This window comes from Microcaecilia unicolor, chromosome 2 (assembly GCF_901765095.1).
Source record: "Microcaecilia unicolor chromosome 2, aMicUni1.1, whole genome shotgun sequence".
In the NCBI taxonomy this organism is placed as follows: domain Eukaryota; kingdom Metazoa; phylum Chordata; class Amphibia; order Gymnophiona; family Siphonopidae; genus Microcaecilia; species Microcaecilia unicolor.
The window spans coordinates 288,069,742-288,087,894 of NC_044032.1; the positions used below are offsets into that span (position 1 = coordinate 288,069,742).

Here is an 18,153-nt window from a genome sequence, read left to right on the forward strand (position 1 = left end):
CCTTCACCCCTTAGGGCTATAGTAATGGTGTAGACTTGTGGGCAGTGGGTTTTGAGGGGGATTTGGGGGGCTCAACACACAAGGGAAGGGTACTATGCACCTGGGAGCTCTTTTACCTTTTTTTTTGTTTTTGTAAAAGTGCCCCCTAGGGTGCCCGGTTGGTGTCCTGGCATGTGAGGGGGACCAGTGCAGTACGAATCCTGGCCCCTCCCACGAACAAATGCCTTGGATTTATTCATTTTTGAGCTGGGCGCTTTCATTTTCCATTATCGCTGAAAAACAAAAACGCCCAGCTCACACATTGTCGAATAAAACATGGACGTCTATTTTTTTGCGAAAATACGGTTCGGTCCGCCCCTTCACGGACCCGAACTCGGAGATAAACGCCCATGGAGATAGACGTTTTCGTTCGATTATGCCCCTCAAAGTGTCTTTAGACTTTCATGATGATGTCAGCAGCAGATGGTGGAGATGTCCACCACACAACAGAAGAAGGGGAGGCAGCTGCAGTGTGGAGCTACAGAACAGAAAGATGTTAAGGCGGCAGTGGCATCTTAACTTTATCTGCTTACTGAATATCGCTACTAATCAGCTAAGTTGTGGTTCTGGCCAAGCTTCACCCCCTACCCTAGCTGGATAGGGAATGGCTGGTTAGAACCAATTTTGTGGCACTTTCTAGTTAATTGGCACTGAATATAGTCGGCCAGCCACCTTAGCGGGGTTTAACTAAGCAGCAGCATCTCCTACCTGGTTAAATCTCTTGGAATATCGGGCCCTTTATATCTACATTGGAGTGGAGGAGTACCCTAGTGGCTAATGCTGGGGACTTTGATGCTGGGGAACTGGGTTCAATTCCCACTGCAGCTACTTGTGACTCTGGGCAAGTCACTTAACCCTCCATTGCCCAGGTACAAAGTACTTGTATATAGTATGTAAACCACTTTGATTGTAACCACAGAAAGGTGGTATATCAAGTCTCATTCCCCCTACATTTTTTTATAACTGAAATGTGTTTATTGGCTTCTCTTCCATTTCCCTGAAGTCCTGTGGCAGTCATGTTTGATATAGTTGCCCAGATTTCCTCACTGTCCTAGAGCAGCATAGGACTGATTTGTCCATTGCCTAGAGGTGGGCCACAAATCCCACCTGGTCAGGGTGAATTAGAGAGGGTAATACTCTGGCTAGTCGATTAGCCAGAACGTTTGCAAGCAACTTGACATCATTGTGAACAGAGATGGCTCGATATGAGGCACACTCATTTCAGTCTTTGGTTTGGGGATGACAGCAATCCATGCCTCCATCATGGCAGGGGGCAGCTCCCCACCCCCCAACCAAGCCTCATTTAGCAGTTCAGGTCTACCGCAAATCATTTGGGAGGCCATCTCAGCCAGGTGATTTGCACATGGGAAGCTCCTTATGGCTATCTGGACCTCTTTCGACGTAACAGGGTGATCTAAGTCTTTGTGCTGTTCGTCAGTGAGAGAAGGAAGATGACATGAGGACAGGAAAGCGTCTATAATGTTTGGGCTAATGGTAGAGTCCGGGCAATAAGGAATTTGATATAAGTCCTGAAAATGGCACCGGATTGAGGATGATTTCATGAGTAGATTTCCTGTGTTCATATTTCAAGCTAAGAATAGATCGTTCTGCTTTCTGTGTGCAAAGCTTTAAAGCCAATATCCGCCCTGATTTATTTGTATATTCATAATTGTGTACTTTCTTACGTGACTGAACAAATCTCAGTTGGTCAGAATAAATGTCATCTAATTGAAGTTTGGTCACCTGTAACTCCCGAAGAGTGGCAGCTGATCCAGTGGCCTTGTGACTAGATTCTAGTCTGGAAATATCAAGACAGCGGGATAGTTGAGCCCTCTGTTGGCGAGAACGTCAACTAGCCTGCTGCAAGAAGTATCCCCTCTACACTGCTTTCAGGGCGGCATCCTATACAATACTGAGGGAGCAGCGTGAAGATTGAGATCTAAGTATTCTTTCAAAATGTCCTGATAGCCCCGCACTAGCTTGTCATCCTGCTTTAGTAAGGTATTTAAAGTCCAGCGCTGGTCTTTCTCCTTCTCCCAAAGAGAAGGTGGGAAGACCCAGACAGGTGCTTGATCTGAAAGAGTTATACATCCAATATCTGAGTGCAGAGCCATCAATATTAGAGTAAGATTGATGTGTGGAGGAAAAGAAGGTGTAGTTATGACTCCAAGGGTGAGGAAGCCTCCAGGGATCACATAAGCCCTGTGTATGAGAGAGATTTTTGAAAGCCTCAGAAATGCAATAGATCAGCTATAACTCCAGAACGATCCAAATTGGAGTTAAAAGTAGCGTTAAAGTCGTCCGCCCCCCCCCAGGATTAGCTTACCCCTGAAGAAGGGGAGAGACAGCTTTTTGTTGCCTGGAGTAAAATACTTCTTGGTGTTAATTTGGGGCGTAAGCAGCAGCCAAGGTCACTTCATCCTGGTCCAGAAGAAGGTGAAGCAACAGGAAGTGTCCCTCTGGATCACGTCTAGTGTGAAGGATCTGTACCTGCAAAGAAGAGTCTAACAGGATGACAACCCCACATCTCTTATGCCCCGTGGCCATGGAAGCATGGTAAACATGAGAAAAGCGAGGATGAGCCAGGAGCCCCTCATCGAAGGTGCATCTCCTGTAGAAACACAACTTGTGACTTTAGGTGGAGCAGCTCTTAAAAAGCCTTTGTCTTTTCTGAGGCGTAGTCAAGCCTTTCACATTATAAGAAAGTATTTTTAAATCAGCACTCATAGTAAACAACTGACAAAAGCAAAATTGTACATATCCATAACAAAGCCCTCCAAATCCAAACAAGTAATGAAAAACAATTAGTAACATCTTCCCCAATCCCCTTCCCACTAACCCGTCCAGGCCCCTCTCCCCCAACTGATTCCTCCCACTTATACAACATACACCAAACAGCAGACTTCGCAGGTCCCCTGAGTGGGAATTAAAGGAATTAACCCCTGCACCGAACGAACCCAGTACTACCCACTCCCCAACCCAAAGTCTAACACAGTTAACCACTAACACATCCATACATCATCCACACCACTCTTCAGCTACTATAAATAAGACTTGCATACAAAATACCCAACAACCCACTCTCTCTCCACTTCCTAGCTTGCAGGAAATAGTCAATGTCCTCAGCTGAAATAGAGAGCCAAGTCTTGGAGGTGCAGTGGAACCAGAAGAAGCTGAAGATTTCTTGGGTTGCATTGGAACCTTGCTCCACTTCTGTATTTTGGCATGTCACTTCTTCTTCTTCCTTCCTTCTGCTCTTTGTTTTCTGCCCCAGCTTCTTTGTTATTTTCCCTCCTCTTAGGTACTTCATTACTTCCTGTCTCCCTTAAATTCAACTACATCTGTCTCCCATCTCCTCTTCCCAGGCCAGAAGGTGGAAGAGTGGGGTGAGTTTTGTAGGAGGCCAGTGTGATACATTGGGAAGCCCTAAAACTGCATATTTTTACACCAGACAGCACCAGGAGCACTTCACCTATCTCTTCTGTAGTAAATTGCTGCGAGTAGCTCTGTGCAAGATTATAGATGCATTTTGTATTTTATGGATGAGCATAGGTTGCAGGGTTTTTTGTTGGTTTTTTTTTTCTTCATTTAGCCATTTTCTCCCTTCTTTGTGCAAACTTGTTTGGACTTGGGTGCTGGAATTTTATAATAACTAGGGGATGGGTACTGTATGGAAAACTTTGCAAAGCACCAGCTTAAACCATTCTGGGTGGTACTTGGATGGATGCTGTCACAAGTTCATTCTGCCCATTGTGCATATGTGGTCTTACTCTCTGTCATTTTGTTTTGTTTACATTAAGGGGTAGGAGGAATTGAAGCAGAAGCCGTAATGCTGGGCCAGCCGATCAGTATGGTGCTCCCTGAAGTAATTGGCTACAAACTGGAGGGAAATCCCCATCCCTTGGTAACTTCCACAGACATAGTCCTAACTATTACAAAGGTAAGCTGGTGGTATGTTTACTTTTGATATCACAGAATCGTGGTGTGCATATATTTAAACTGCACACCCCAATTATTTTTTGTTCAGCTAACGCAGTATTCAGTGCTGACTGACTAAACTGGTTAGCAAAAGCGCAGCTACAGAAATGACTGCCTTAAATCTAACCCACGGAAGGTTTACACACAGATTTTTTTTAATTTTTTAATTTAACAAGAAGTCTTTATTGAGTTGTTTAAAGAGCATACAATATATAACATTAACATAAATACACATTGTTATGGCATCTTTGAAACATAATAAAATCAGCCTTATATAACCTCTCATTTTACAGTGGTTTTTAATTTAAAACCAACTAAAACAAGTGATACCCATGGGGAGCGAGGAAGTGGGATACATCATCGTGACAAGAGTCAACAAATTAGCAAGCTAAAAGGAGAGGATCCACCCAAAAGGAACTCATTTTTTCAGTGCACCCCGGATTTTCTTCCATCCTGCATCAGCATTTCGCCTTACTGTGGTTAACTTTACAGTTAAATTTTAACCAGTAGAATACCTAAGCAGAGTTCAGGGCCATGTTTACTTAAATTACCAGTGTGGCCTGTCAGTACCCTGCGTTTGAAGAGGAGTGGTGTCGGAAGCATTGCAGATCCTGAGGGAGTTTACTGCTAGCTGTAGCAGTGCCTAGGACACTGGGCACAATGGTGGTGCTGGCGGATCAGGCTTGTAAGGGTAGCAGCAAGGTCTGGAATAGGCACTCTTTTGGCAGGAGCTACTTACACTGTGCCCATTTCAGGCCAGAGCAAAGAGATCTTCATGGCATTCGGATGAGGGATCTGGGAGACAGGAGGCTGTAGTACAGGAAGTCTTTTCTCCTGAGTTTGTTCTTCTGAAGCACTAGGCTTTTTGTCTGGAAAAAGGGATGCTTCCTAATGTCCTTGCTAAGAGAACATGACTACAGTGATGATGGTGCAGCGGTTGCTATGGTTCTACAATTGGTCAGCAGAGGTGGCTTCAAAGATGCCACTCAGCAAGCTTCCTTTTAAAAGAAAGCTTATCTTTGGGGGTTGACTTGGAGAAGATCACAAAGGACTTAGGGGAGTCTAACATCCCTAGACCTTTTGAAGACCACGAGGGATGACTTTTTTTTTCTGTTCTGTCAGGGAGCGTTTTTGAAAGACTCGTTAAATATTGGCCCAGAAAGTCAATGCTACTTCTGAGGACTTGGTTCCTATCCAAAGCGTTGTCCCTTTTAAGGGAATTATTGCTTTGGCATACATTTCATTCACTCTTGGAAAGGTTGTGTGTGCACTGTACTAGGCAGCTGCTGCAGGTGTCTTCAGTGGATTGCAGGCTGGTTTCCCCATAGGAAATTTAAAGAGTAGCCCAGTGGTTCCCAAACCTGGTCCTGGAGGCACTCCAGCCAGTCAGGTTTTTGGGATATCCACAATGAATATTCATGAGAGATATTTGCATGCACTGCCTCCACTGCATGCAAATCTCTCTCATGAATATTCATTGTGGATTTCCCAAAAACCTGACTGGCTGGAATGCCTCCAGGACCAGGTTTGGGAACCACGGAAGTAGCCTAATGGTTAGACCAACAGATTGAGAACCAGGAGAGCCAGGTTCAAATCCCTGTGCAGCTCCTTGTAATCTTGGGCAAGTCACTTAGGACTTCATTCCAGAGGAGACCTGGGAAATTATAGACCGGTGAGTCTGACGTTTGTGCCGGGCAAAATGGTAGAGACTATAATCAAGAACAAAATTACAGAGCACGTTCAAAAGCATGGACTAATGGGACAAAGTCAACGTGGATTTAGTGAAGGGAAGTCTTGCCTCACCAATCTACTGCATTTCTTTGAAGAGGTAAACAAACATGTGGACAAAGGTGAGCCGGTTGATATTGTGTATCTAGATTTTCAGAAGGCGTTTTATAAGGTCCCTCATGAAAGACTACAGAGGAAATTAGAGGGACATGGGATCGGAGGTAGTGTCTTACTGTGGATTAAAAACTGGTTGAAAGATAGGAAACAGAGAGTAGGACTAAAAGGTCAATATTCGCAATGGAGAAGGGTAGTTAGCGGGGTCCCTCGGGGATCAGTGCTGGGACCTCTGCTTTTTAACATATTCAAGAAAGCACGAAGGCAGACGGTCTGCAAACTCCAAGATGGAAAACAAAAAAAGCAGATCGTGTAGAAATGAAATGCAATTTATTTAAACAATACAACAATATTTATATGAGTACAAACAGCCCGACACAGGCCGTGTTTCGCCCAACTGGGCTGCTTCAGGGGCTATAAACGATATTTAAAAAATAAAATTGGTGAGTAATCTGCTGTAATATTACATATCTAGGTAACATACATAAAAATTATATACTGTAAAGGTGCTGAGCGTCTCTCCGCCTATGGGACTATTCGCCTTTCTCAGCCTCCTCTATCATACACTTCTTCTCCAAAAAAAACAGGAAAACCACAGGATCAAACAATAACTTTTTCCTTTTATTTTTATCCTTCAGCTTGGTAGAACACAGCCCGGGCTTCCGCCGCTGATTCCCCTCTTCCCCCTTAGTCTTGGGAGAAGCAGCGGACCCGTCAAGAAACCCTTTTCGGGCCGGTCAGGTTTATCAGAACCCTGCCCCCCCTACAGCCGGGTTCCCCTAAGCCTAGTTCCGGCAAGTACGGCTGGCCCAAAACAGCTCAATATAACTTGGCTTTAAATCCACAGTTCCTGTAACCAAGCTCTCAAAACAGTTCAATATACTTTGGCTTTTAAATCCACAGTTCATGTAGCCAAGCTCTCAAAACAGTTCAATATACTTTGGCTTTTAAATCCACAGTTCATGTAGCTAAGCTCTCAAAACAGTTCAATATAACTTGGCTTTTAAATCCACAGTTCATGTAGCTAAGCTCTCAAAACAGTTCAATATAACTTGGCTTTTAAATCCACAGTTCATGTAGCCAAGTGTGGACTCAAAGCCTGGGGTCCCTCCCTCTTGGTCAGTCTCTCTTTCTCACCTGACCTCCTCCCGCTTTGACCCCTCTTTCTTTGGCCCGGATCCTCTCTTTTCCAGGGCCCTTCTTACTTCTATGCGCTCCTCTGGGCCAGGGCAGAAATGTCCATGGGCTCCTCCAGGGCCGGCTCCTGGGCGGTTACCTCCATCTCCCAAGGCCCCCCTTCCCTCTCCTCCTTCTCAGGAGCCCAGTCCATGCTCTCTTCGCCCCACCCTTTTTCTCCCAGCTGCTCCTCCTTTTACTCATTAACCTTTTCCCACCTGTTCCACCTCCCCCTCCCCCAGGTTGTAGAATTAGTATTTCTCCTTCCCTGGCAGCCCCCTTTTGGCGCCTCATGGGAGTACGCCCTGGTTTGTCTCCCTTGTACCCAAGGTGGATGCTGGGAGTTGTAGTTTCTAATTTGAAGTCTTCTCCTGGGGAAAATCTGCCTGTAAGGGCGAGACTCCTCTGGGGCTTTTTGGGGTTTGCAGGGTCGTTCTCCCCCCTTTTCTTCCTGCTCTCTACTATTCTCCCCATATTCTTTACAATACACATACATGTATATGCACATACAACAAATATATCATGTATATACATACATAAATTTAAAATAATATGTATCTCATAAAACATGCCCTATATATAACACTTATCGCTTGGGCAATACATATATAGAGAACATCATCTAAAATTATATTAATTATTGATAAAACAGAAATCAAAAGAAAAGGAACAGCTATATCCTATGTATACATGAGAATGAATTAACATAGGCTAAGACACCCACCTATACAGAAAATCCTTTGTTGCCAAATATAAGGCAAAATGTAGAAATCCTGTTAATTTAAAAAGATTTGTGTGAGTAAATATCAATGTTATATGCTAAAATAGAGAACTTGACTTGTTTTAAAAAAAAGTGTTTTAAAAAAATGTATTGGACTCACATGCATCAAGGGTTGGTTTGGAAAAAAACAGCTGAGTCAGAGATTTCAAAACGTGATCCACTGATATGGAGCCAGTGCTTCGGTCACATATCTGGCTCCATATCAGTGGATCATGTTTTATGAGATACATATTATTTTAAATTTATGTATGTATATACATGATATATTTGTTGTATTTGCATATACATGTATGTGTATATAATTTTTATGTATGTTACCTAGATATGTAATATTACAGCAGATTACTCACCAATTTTATTTTTTAAATATCTTTTATAGCCCCTGAAGCAGCCCAGTTGGGCGAAACACGGCCTGTGTCGGGCTGTTTGTACTCATTTTAACATATTCATAAATGACCTAGAGATGGGGGTAACTAGTGAGGTAATCAAATTTGCCGATGACACAAAGTTATTCAAAGTAGTCAAATCGCGGGAAGATTGTGAAAAACTACAAGAGGACCTTACGAGACTGGGAGACTGGGCGTCTAAATGGCAGATGACGTTTAATGTGAACAAGTGCAAAGTGATGCATGTGGGAAAGAGGAACCCAAACTGTAACTATGTCATGCAAGGTTCAGCGTTGGGAGTCATGGACCGAGAAAGGGATCTATGTGTCGTTGATGATACGTTGAAAACTTCTGCACAATGTGCTGCTGCGGCTAGGAAAGCAAATAGAATGTTGGGTATCAATAGGAAAGGGATGGAAAATAAAAATAAGGATATTATTCTGCCATTGTATCGCTCCATGGTGCAATCGCACCTCAAGTATTGTGTTCAATTCTGGTCGCCGCACCTCAAAAAAGACATAGTGGAATTGGAAAAGGTGCAGAGAAGGGCGACAAAGATGATACAGGGGATGGGACGGCTTCCCTATCAGGATAGGTTGAAGAGGCTGGGGCTGTTCAGCTTGGAGAAAAGGCGGCTGAGGGGAGATATGATAAGAGGTCTATAAGATGAGTGGAATGGAACGGGTCGATGTGGCGCATCTGTTTACGCTTTCCAAAAATACTAGGACAAGGGGGCATGTGATGAAACTGCAGTGTGGTAAATTTAAAACAGAATCGGAGGAAATTTTTCTTCACTCAACGCGTAGTTAAACTCTGGAATTCGCTGCCAGAAAAGGTGGTTAAGGCGGTTAACTTAGCAGACTTCAAAAAGGGGTTGGACAGCTTCCTGGAGGAAAAAGCCATAGAATGTTATTGAATGGACGAGGGAATACAGTATTTCTAGGATGGGCGGGACAAATTGCTTGTTCTTTTGGCCGCTGTCAGTGACAGGGTGCTGGGCTCGATGGACCTTTAGTTTGTCCCAGCATGGCGATGCTTATGTACTTATTCTATATATCACGCCTAAAAAATTGATGCCGACATGAAATACGCCTAGGCGTATTCTATATATTACACCTAAATTTAGATGTACTGTATAGAATAAGCCTAAATTTCAGTGCGGTTCATAAAATACGCCGAGCGCTCGTCCATGCTACAAATTTAGTTGTGGATGGTTATGCCAAGTAAAACTTGGTGTAAATGCTGACGCCTAAATTAGGCACAGACTTAGGTGTATTCTATAACAACGCGCATAGATTTTAGAAATGCCCATGGACAAGTCCCCTTTCAACTATGTGACTTAAAATTTACACGCATTATGTTATAGAATATGCTTAGACAGTTCTGCGTGTAAATTCTAATTAATGCTAATGTCAATAATTGCTTTGCTAAGTGGCAATTATCGGTACTGATTGGCTTGTTAACTAAGTTGTGCATGCAGATCCAGAATATGTCTGGATTTGTGTCAGGTTCTCAGGTTCAGAGCCCGCGGGGCCGGGCTCTGGAGCAAACGTGAGCCCTTGGGCTGCTGACGAGGAGCGACAGCAGCAGGCAAAACCCACCAACCAACGCTGGGCAAGCACACCGGCACCGGCAGGGACTGCAGGCACCGCCCAGCGAGCCGGAACACATGTACTGGAACACTGGACTGGAGCACACCGGACTGGTCCACACAGCTTCACCTGCACTTAGCTACTAAGCCCCCCAGAAGTTGAGCTCCTGGGTTCGAGTAGCCGACAGGACTTACTGGATACCGGATGACATAGGGACCAGGGATGTCCTGCATGTCTCCCCTTCACCTTTCCCTCGTGGTGTCCTGCATTTTCCCCTCAACCTGTATCTCCCAGGTCGGCTGACATTGACACGAAAAACATTGCAGTCAGCTGGTGAGGCCTGCTGGCTCCTGCTTCTTAAAACTTCCTGTTTTGGAGAGGGCAGAAGTTGGCAGGCCTTGCGCATGTGCAGATGCTCAAGGCCCTGCACCGGCTGTCTGCCATGCTTTGTTTGTCAGTATCAGCTGATCTGAGAGAGAGAGGTAAGGGGAGGTCACGGGAGAGGGAAATAAGGGGAGACATGCTGGACACCACAGAAAAGTGAGGTAAGGAGAGAAATCCTGGACACCAGTGAGAGGGAGGTTCGAGTTATCAGTTCCTCCCTTTTTTAGGGGAAAAATGTTTTCTCAGTTTACATTGAGATGGGTTTATATTTGAGTACATAAAGTATCACACATCAAGAATTAACTGTATTCCATGTTAATGACCACCACATTATTAATGTGTGGTAGAGACCATTGCCTCATGTTGGCAGCATGGCCTGCCTTTGTAAAAGTGCTGGGAATACCCTCTACAATTACCATTGGAGTTCTTGCTGATACTGTGGGTTAGTAAATGGAGGCCTGTGTATGGTATTGGAATTAAGTGAGAAGTACATTTTGTTTTGTTTTTCAGCACCTCCGCCAAGTTGGTGTTGTGGGTAAGTTCGTTGAGTTCTTTGGGGCAGGTGTGGCCCAGCTGTCCATCGCTGATCGTGCCACCATTGCCAACATGTGCCCTGAATATGGGGCAACGGCAGCTTTCTTCCCAGTGGATCACATTAGTGTCCGATATCTGCTGCAGACAGGTGAGTGACAGGGGAAGTGAGAAAACCTAAGCATCCCTGTAGAACAGAGACATGGTGGAGCCTTTGGTTATGTGCAACTTTCATCTTCAGGTCGTGAAGAAGAAAAAATTAAATATATTCAGAGGTACCTCGAGGCAGTGGGAATGTTCAGGAACTTCAATGATGCTGCCCAGGATCCAGATTTCACTCAGGTAAGGTGGTAATAAATATTAGTTTAATAGAATGCATGAAGAAAATGGCTCCCTTGGTGATAGTGAGAGAGTGTTTTTCAAATCACAGCTATTTCAGATCCCCCTTCAGTCCTGGGTTTTATGATTCAGAAATAATTCAAGAGGGGCGTGGTGTGGGAGGTTTTGTTCTGTAAAGGACAAATTCGGATCATGTTGTTTCTGTTCACGGTTGCTGGCTGTTTTAGTGTGTTGTTAGGCAATGGGAGCTGGAGGGAACAAAGTGAGAATCATACACCCTCTTTTATGCTCTTCTACTCAGGATGCCAAAAAATGTGATCAAGGCAGTTAGCATAGCTGAGTTTATGAAGGAAAAATCCATAAACCAGTGATTCCCAAACCTGGTCCTGGAGGCACCCCCAGCCAGTCAGGTTTTCAGGATATGCACAATGAATATTCATGAGAGAGATTTGCATTCAGTGGAGGCAGCACATGCAAATCTCTCTCCTGAATATTCATTGTCAATATCTTGACAACCTGACTGGGGTGCCTCCAGGACCAGGTTTGGGAACCACAGCCATAAACCATTATTATCCATGAAAATAAAGGTACTTGTGACCTGGATTGGCTACTAATCAATTCACCAAAACTAGTGGAACCATGCCCATTTCCTCAACAATGAAACGGGCCCTAGGAAGGCTGTCATGTAAGCTTTATTTTTCTCTCTCCCCTGCCTTCCCCTCCATGTCCAGCAACTCTTCCCTCCCCTCCCCTCCATGTCCAGCGATTCTCCTCTTCCCTGCCCTCCCACCCGTGTCCCGCGATTTTCTCCTCTACTGTTCTTCCATCCCATCCATGTCCATCAATTCTCCTCTTCCCTCCCCTCCCCTTCCTCCCTCCCCTCGATGTCCCGCAATTCTCTCCTCCCCTCGATTTGTACCTGAACGTTCTCTGGCTGGCTGTTGCTGGCTTCCGTCCCGTTCGTAACATCCCTCCTGATGTCAGCTCGCCTCCAGCGTTCCCTTCCCTCTCACTGTTCCGCCCTCTGACGTCATTACGTCTTGACGTGAGGGCGGGACAGTGAGGGGAATGAAACGCTGGAGGCTGGCTGATATCAGGAGATGTTACGAACCCAGGCAGCCAGACATAGAACGTTGGAGGTGCAAATTATTATCTAGGATAACAGCAAAAAGTGGCTTTGTTAGGCATTTAGCCATTGTTTTATATGTTGTAGTAAATAAATTGATTGATGGATGATTCTCATCTTGTCTGCTATTGTCTGTTCCAATTTTTGTATCTTGCATGCACACCAAATGAACCACTCGGTGTGAAAGTTTTTTTTTTTTTTTTCTGTTACCTTGTTTGACGTAGCTTCTTCCAGGGGAATTGCAGCAGAGCACATAAATGCATTTCAAAATGCTTCTCCCCCCCTTTGCACATGCACAAAGCTACAAGTGACTTTTGGGGGTTCCCACAAGCATGATGGTTTATACTAAATTGAGACAAGAGGCCTCTTAAATGCTTGCTTCTGAGTTTGTTAGACATCCTGCACAATGAAAGAAAGGGTTCCGCTTCCTTTTACTCTTTCTGAAATATCAGTACTGGTTTGTGGCACAGGTTTTGAACTAATGTGTTTTCTTGTGATTATAACTGAAACATATTCAGTCTCTTAAATGAGAATAGCCCTTCGGAGAGCACCTTTTTAGAACTCAACCTCGGCCAAATACCTTTAGCTGAAAATGTGATCTCTCCTACCCCTAAACAAACCCTGAGTTTGAAATTGGGTAGCATGCTTCTAGCTTGCATGCAGTAAAGGTCATCATCATTGTTTTATCTTTTTCTAATTAGCTGAGCTCAAAGTGTGTTGGAACATGTTAGGATCTATATTAGAGTACATACATAGATTAGACAGTCAAATAAAACTGTCAGCACAATAATAATGGGAGGTTTCAGTTATCGATTAGGTAGAATCTCATTAGGGTATACTAAGGAGGTGCCAATAATGACTACTTTTTATAGTGAAGGGAATATCTAGGGAGTGAAGGAGTAGTCTAATAGTTAGTGCAGTGGGCCAGAGAACCCGGGGTTTGATTCCCACTGCAGCTCCTTGTGACCCTGAGCAAGTCACTTCATTCTCCATTGCTCCAGGTATAAAAACTTAGATTGTGAGCCCTCTAGAGACAAAGTACCTGCATATAATAAGTGTGAAGTGCTTTGGTCGTACCAGAGAAAGGCAATATATCAAACCCTTGACCCTTAGTGCACATGGCCCTGGGACCTGTGAGAGGGGGAACTATATTAGATCTAGTTCTTGGTGGCAGGTGAGACCTAGTGGTGGAGCCTCTTAGCAATAGATGTCTTAATGCAATCAAATTTGACAGAGATGCATTTTCAAAGCACATAGACTTACAAATTTACATAGTAACCTATGCAATGTTTATGTCTAAGGGCTGTGAAAATGAGCCCCATAATCACTTGAGGGAAGATTTCAAGTAAAACAATTAAAATAGCATTTAGGGGGGAGGGTGCTGTGAGTGAGGGAGGGTCCCTGGGGGAGTTTCTCGCTTTATCTTGTTTGACCCTTGGGCCAAAAGAGTAAGGGCCCTTGGATTTTGTTGGTATCTGACAGTTTGTTGGGGAGGGTTTGTTTGGGGAGGATTTTGATTTCTGTATGCTTTGCTTCAATTGGGGGTGAAAATTTATAAAACGTTGATGACAGACATTATCTTTGTATGGGAAACAGTGTTACTTGTCGGGGGGGGGGGGGTGTTGTTGGGAACTTTGTATGTTACAGTTCACTGTTGTGAAAACAATAAACGTTGAAACATAAAGTAGTATTTAACTTTATGATAAAATGGGGACATTTAGAAAAAAACTGGTAAAAAGAGTAATTGAGAGGGCTAAAAAATGCAACATAGACACTGTTTAAAAATACCATCTTGAAAGCCCAGATAAAATGTATTCAATAAACTAACGAAATCGAAGGAAGAGATAATGTATGCCTGTGTAATTAAAATGGTGAGATGAAAGAAGCAATTGCAGACAAAAGGCATCTTCTTTTTGTTTTGTTTTTTAAAGTAAATGGCATACAAATGAGAATAGGAACGAACATAAGTACTGGCAAGCTAAATGTAAAATATTAATAAAGCAGGCCACGAGAATTTGTGAAGAAACGTGTTATAGAGACAAAAACACACACAGCTTTTTCAAGTACATTTGAAGCAAAACGTCAGGAAGACTACTAGATAATGGGGGGGAGGGGGTGAATGAGGCACTCAGAGGGGAGAGGCCACAGCAAAAAGACTAAGGACCAAATTCTGTAAATGATTCCTTAAAAATTGGTGCCAAAAAACCATGTGGCTAGCATAATTCTATAAATGATGCCAAAAAGTTACCATAGTTTATAGAATATGCTCACACACTGTTGCGACTACAAAATTTAGGCACAACCATTTAGGCCACGTAAAACCAGGCCTGAATACTTGCGCCTAAGTTAGGTGCAGATCGATCGAGTGTATAATAGTTCACATAGTTTTTTGAAATGCCCATGAGCACACCCCCCTTTTTGACTGTGCGCATGAGAATTTACGTGCACCGCATTATAGAATATGTCTAGAAAGTTGTGCATGTAAATTCTAATTAAACCCAATTAGTGCCACTAATTACGTACCAATTGTCAGCACGGATTGGCTTGTTAATCAAGTTGTGCACACACAGTTTGGCAATGCGACCAAATTAGCACGCACAACTTAAGGCGCCATATATAGAATTTGGAGGTAAGTGAATTCTTTTAGTGAGGAGGATGTTGCAAAGATCTCCAATCTGTGAATATAAGGAGTCAGAGGAACTGAAGCAAATAACTGGAAACCGAAAGATTAATAGAGCAACTTGTCAAACTAAAGATTAAAAAAATCACTAGGTCTAGATGGCGTGACCCCACCACCCGCCTTCCTAGCAAGGGGGGAGATGGAGTAGTCGCATGGCTGTCGGATCTGCTGGTCCTCTGCTCTGGAACAGGAAGGTAACGTTAGAGGGGGCAGGGGACTTGTGGAGCTGAGAGCCGCACAATTGTTTTATGCACCCCCTTGTTGCCTGCACCTGGGGTGGATTGCTCCCACCGTCCCGCGTACACTACTGCTAGCTGGTCTTCATCCTCAGTCTAAAAGAACTCAAATATGAAATTGCTAGCCTGTTACTAGTAATCTGCAACTTATCTTTAAATTCAGCTCAAAGTGCCAAGTTTGTAAATGTCACAGAATAACTTCCCTATGAAGAAAGGCCAAACAGTTTAGGGTTCTTTAACTAGGAGAAGGGACAACAGAGAGGGAATATGATCAGGGTTTATAAAATGATGTGTGGGATGAAACAGATCAATAAGGAATGGCTATTTACTCTTTAAATTATTATTGGGGAACACTGCATGTAACTAACAGGTAGCAGATGGATAGATACATGCCAGTGTCGATAGCTGTCCTTAAGTCTTAATTTCTTCACTGTGCAGTGACGTGGCAGGGTCTCTCACCCATTTCCTGGCTGTACTCGAACAGGTTGTAGAGTTGGATCTCGGCACTGTCGTCCCTTGTTGCAGTGGACCCAAGAGGCCGCAGGACAAAGTAGCTGTATCTGAAATGAAGAAGGATTTTGAGAGCTGCTTAGGAGCCAAGGTGAGAAGCGAGTGGTCACTTTGCAAGAGATGCGCCCATCCCCTTACCTGTCTCCCTTTAGGGAAATGATTTTGTGAAAATAAGACCTAGTGAATGATTTATTTATTTTTGCTTTCTGGTAATATTTGTTCCCCTTCCCAGATGAGAAAAGTTAGAAGAGTTTGGATATTTTAAAGAAATGTTTATATTAAATAATCACAGCAGGTATGCTGTTAATGGGGTGGGGTAATTTTTATAAAGACTTTTTTTTGCATTCAAAGCGAGTTTTACACGCCAAAAAGGCCTTTTATAAATTTACTTGGCCATTTGTGTACATATAAGTGTGTGTGGTGACAGGACACCATATTGTGCTGTATGTAGACATTCCTGGAGGCATAGTATGGGTAGAGCAGGGCCGAAGTTGTGATTCACATGAGTATTGATTTTATAAAATATGCAAGTACATGTGTAGAGAACATGCACATATTTAAACCAACTTTGAAGCAAGTGCAAATGTCTGTGTTTGCATTTGCCCACTACTGGGACTGGTTCGGGGGACTTATTTTATAAAAGTACAGGTCCAGCATTGGGGGGGGGGGGGGGGGTTGCAAACAAGACAATTTCCATGGGCTTCTGTGCCTCAAGGGGCCCCAAACCTACCTGAAGTTGAAGAAAGGGCAGCCTGCCAAAGGCTTTGAGACTCTTTCCCAAATTTTTGGCCTGGGCCCTAGAACATCTAACACTGCCTCTTTAAAGGCATGTAGGCATCTATTTTGCCTTTATTAAATATACATGAAATAGGCACCTTATTGGACTTCTCACGGAGCTGCCCTGTTATAGAATTGGGCCTATACCTAGAGAAGCTCTCGACAACCAAAAGATTTAATTTAATACATAAGCACATGGTGCCACTGGCATATAACACGAATAGAAATCTGGGATATAATTTTGAAGAAACATAAGCATAAGAGCATAAACGTTGCCATTCTGGGACAGACCAAAGGTCCATCAAGCCCAGTGTCCTGTTTCCAACAGTGACCAATCCAGGTCACAAGTACCTGGCAAGATCCTAGAACACTAAAACAGATTTTGTGCTGCTTATCCTAGAAATAACAGTTGATGCTCCTATGTCCGTTTTAATAATGGACAGAGCAAATGGGATGTAGCAAAGCAGTGCCCAAAGTAGGGTGGGACTAAAAATTTAAGTCAAGGAGTATGCTGGGAAGGGGGGCTGGAATGTTTGGAGGGAGAACAGGATTTAAAACATCAAAACGTGGTAGAAATCTTTGTATTTTTTATGCTACATTAGCATTTCTCAGTTCAAACTGATGGATAATTTTGGGATTTCTTGGTGAAACATACAGCATGCAAGGGCACATATGGAACAGTTTGCACAAATCCACCTGTGTTCAGCAGGTTTATAATCTAGCATTAAACACTCCAGTTGCTGATGCTTGGCATACCTACATGCACTTGAAATAAAGTTAGGTCTTAACTTTAGTTAAAGGCTTAAGGAGAGAAGGAAATTCTGCCTTTCATTTCTTAAAATCCCTGGCTAGGATTAACAAGAAGAGCATACTTGCATGTCTAGCATTGAATCAAACTGATCCCTTGATGTTGAGGCTTGTGATTTCCTGCAATAAAGATTACTCTTGAATGGGAAAGTCTTTACAGAGCAGGTGAGATAATGTCTAAAGCAACCCCAGGAAGGCAACTGGCATTGTACTGAGTTGATGCTCTGTAGCACTGTTGCAGTATACAAAGCTAGATGTGATTATCCTTTTAGGTACAGTTAAACTTTGTAAATCCTAAAAAAAAAAAACAATTCTGCTGTAAATTTTTTTAAAGTTGTTTATAAGTTAAAAAAAAAAAGATTTTGGAAAGTGGGGACACATGAAGGGCAATTCTATAACTGAGCGCTCACATTTGTGCCAATTAAGTGCATGAATGTACAGAGCCTGCGAGTAGCAGCAGTGTAGCTTAGCGCTATTCCTTAAGGGTGCATAAGTGGCATAGGGCATAAGTGCAAGGAGGTGTTCACATGGGTGAAGCATGGGAGGAGAGTCGATAATTACAACATCAAAAGAGCTATGGAGCCCCCCTCATGAATATCTAGTTGGCTCAGGATTCATGGGGAACATATGACTACTGCTACTACTACTTATCATTTCTATAGTGCTGCTAAGTGTACACAGCACTGTACACAAACACGAGACAATCTCTGACAGTTTATTCAAGACAGGCAAACGGGACAAATAAGGGATTAGGGGGTTTCATTTATTATGGGAATGATTACAACAGCTTGGATAGTGAATAGGTGAATACGGGTTTAAGAGTTAAAAACAGCCTCAAAGAGCAATCTTGAGTAAGTTCCCCACTGTTTTGGGTGGTCGCGTGGCTCTTGTTTCTGGAAATATTGGCCTGCGTTAAAAGGGTACCAGCTAGTGTGGAGAACCCTCTTACTACTACTACTACTTAACATT

General features: G+C 43.3%; 1 protein-coding gene across 2 annotated transcripts in view; it reads left to right on the plus strand.

Annotated features, from left to right (window-relative positions):
• The window catches only part of ACO1 (aconitase 1), a 241,233-nt gene that overhangs the window by 115,086 nt on the left and 107,994 nt on the right, over positions 1-18,153 (plus strand). For both annotated transcript variants that reach the window (XM_030194231.1, XM_030194230.1), the window contains exons 7-10: positions 3,840-3,979; positions 10,689-10,860; positions 10,951-11,051; positions 15,575-15,691. In XM_030194231.1, the coding sequence (XP_030050091.1) occupies positions 3,840-3,979; positions 10,689-10,860; positions 10,951-11,051; positions 15,575-15,691 (530 nt within the window). The remainder of the gene's footprint in view (positions 1-3,839; positions 3,980-10,688; positions 10,861-10,950; positions 11,052-15,574; positions 15,692-18,153) is intronic.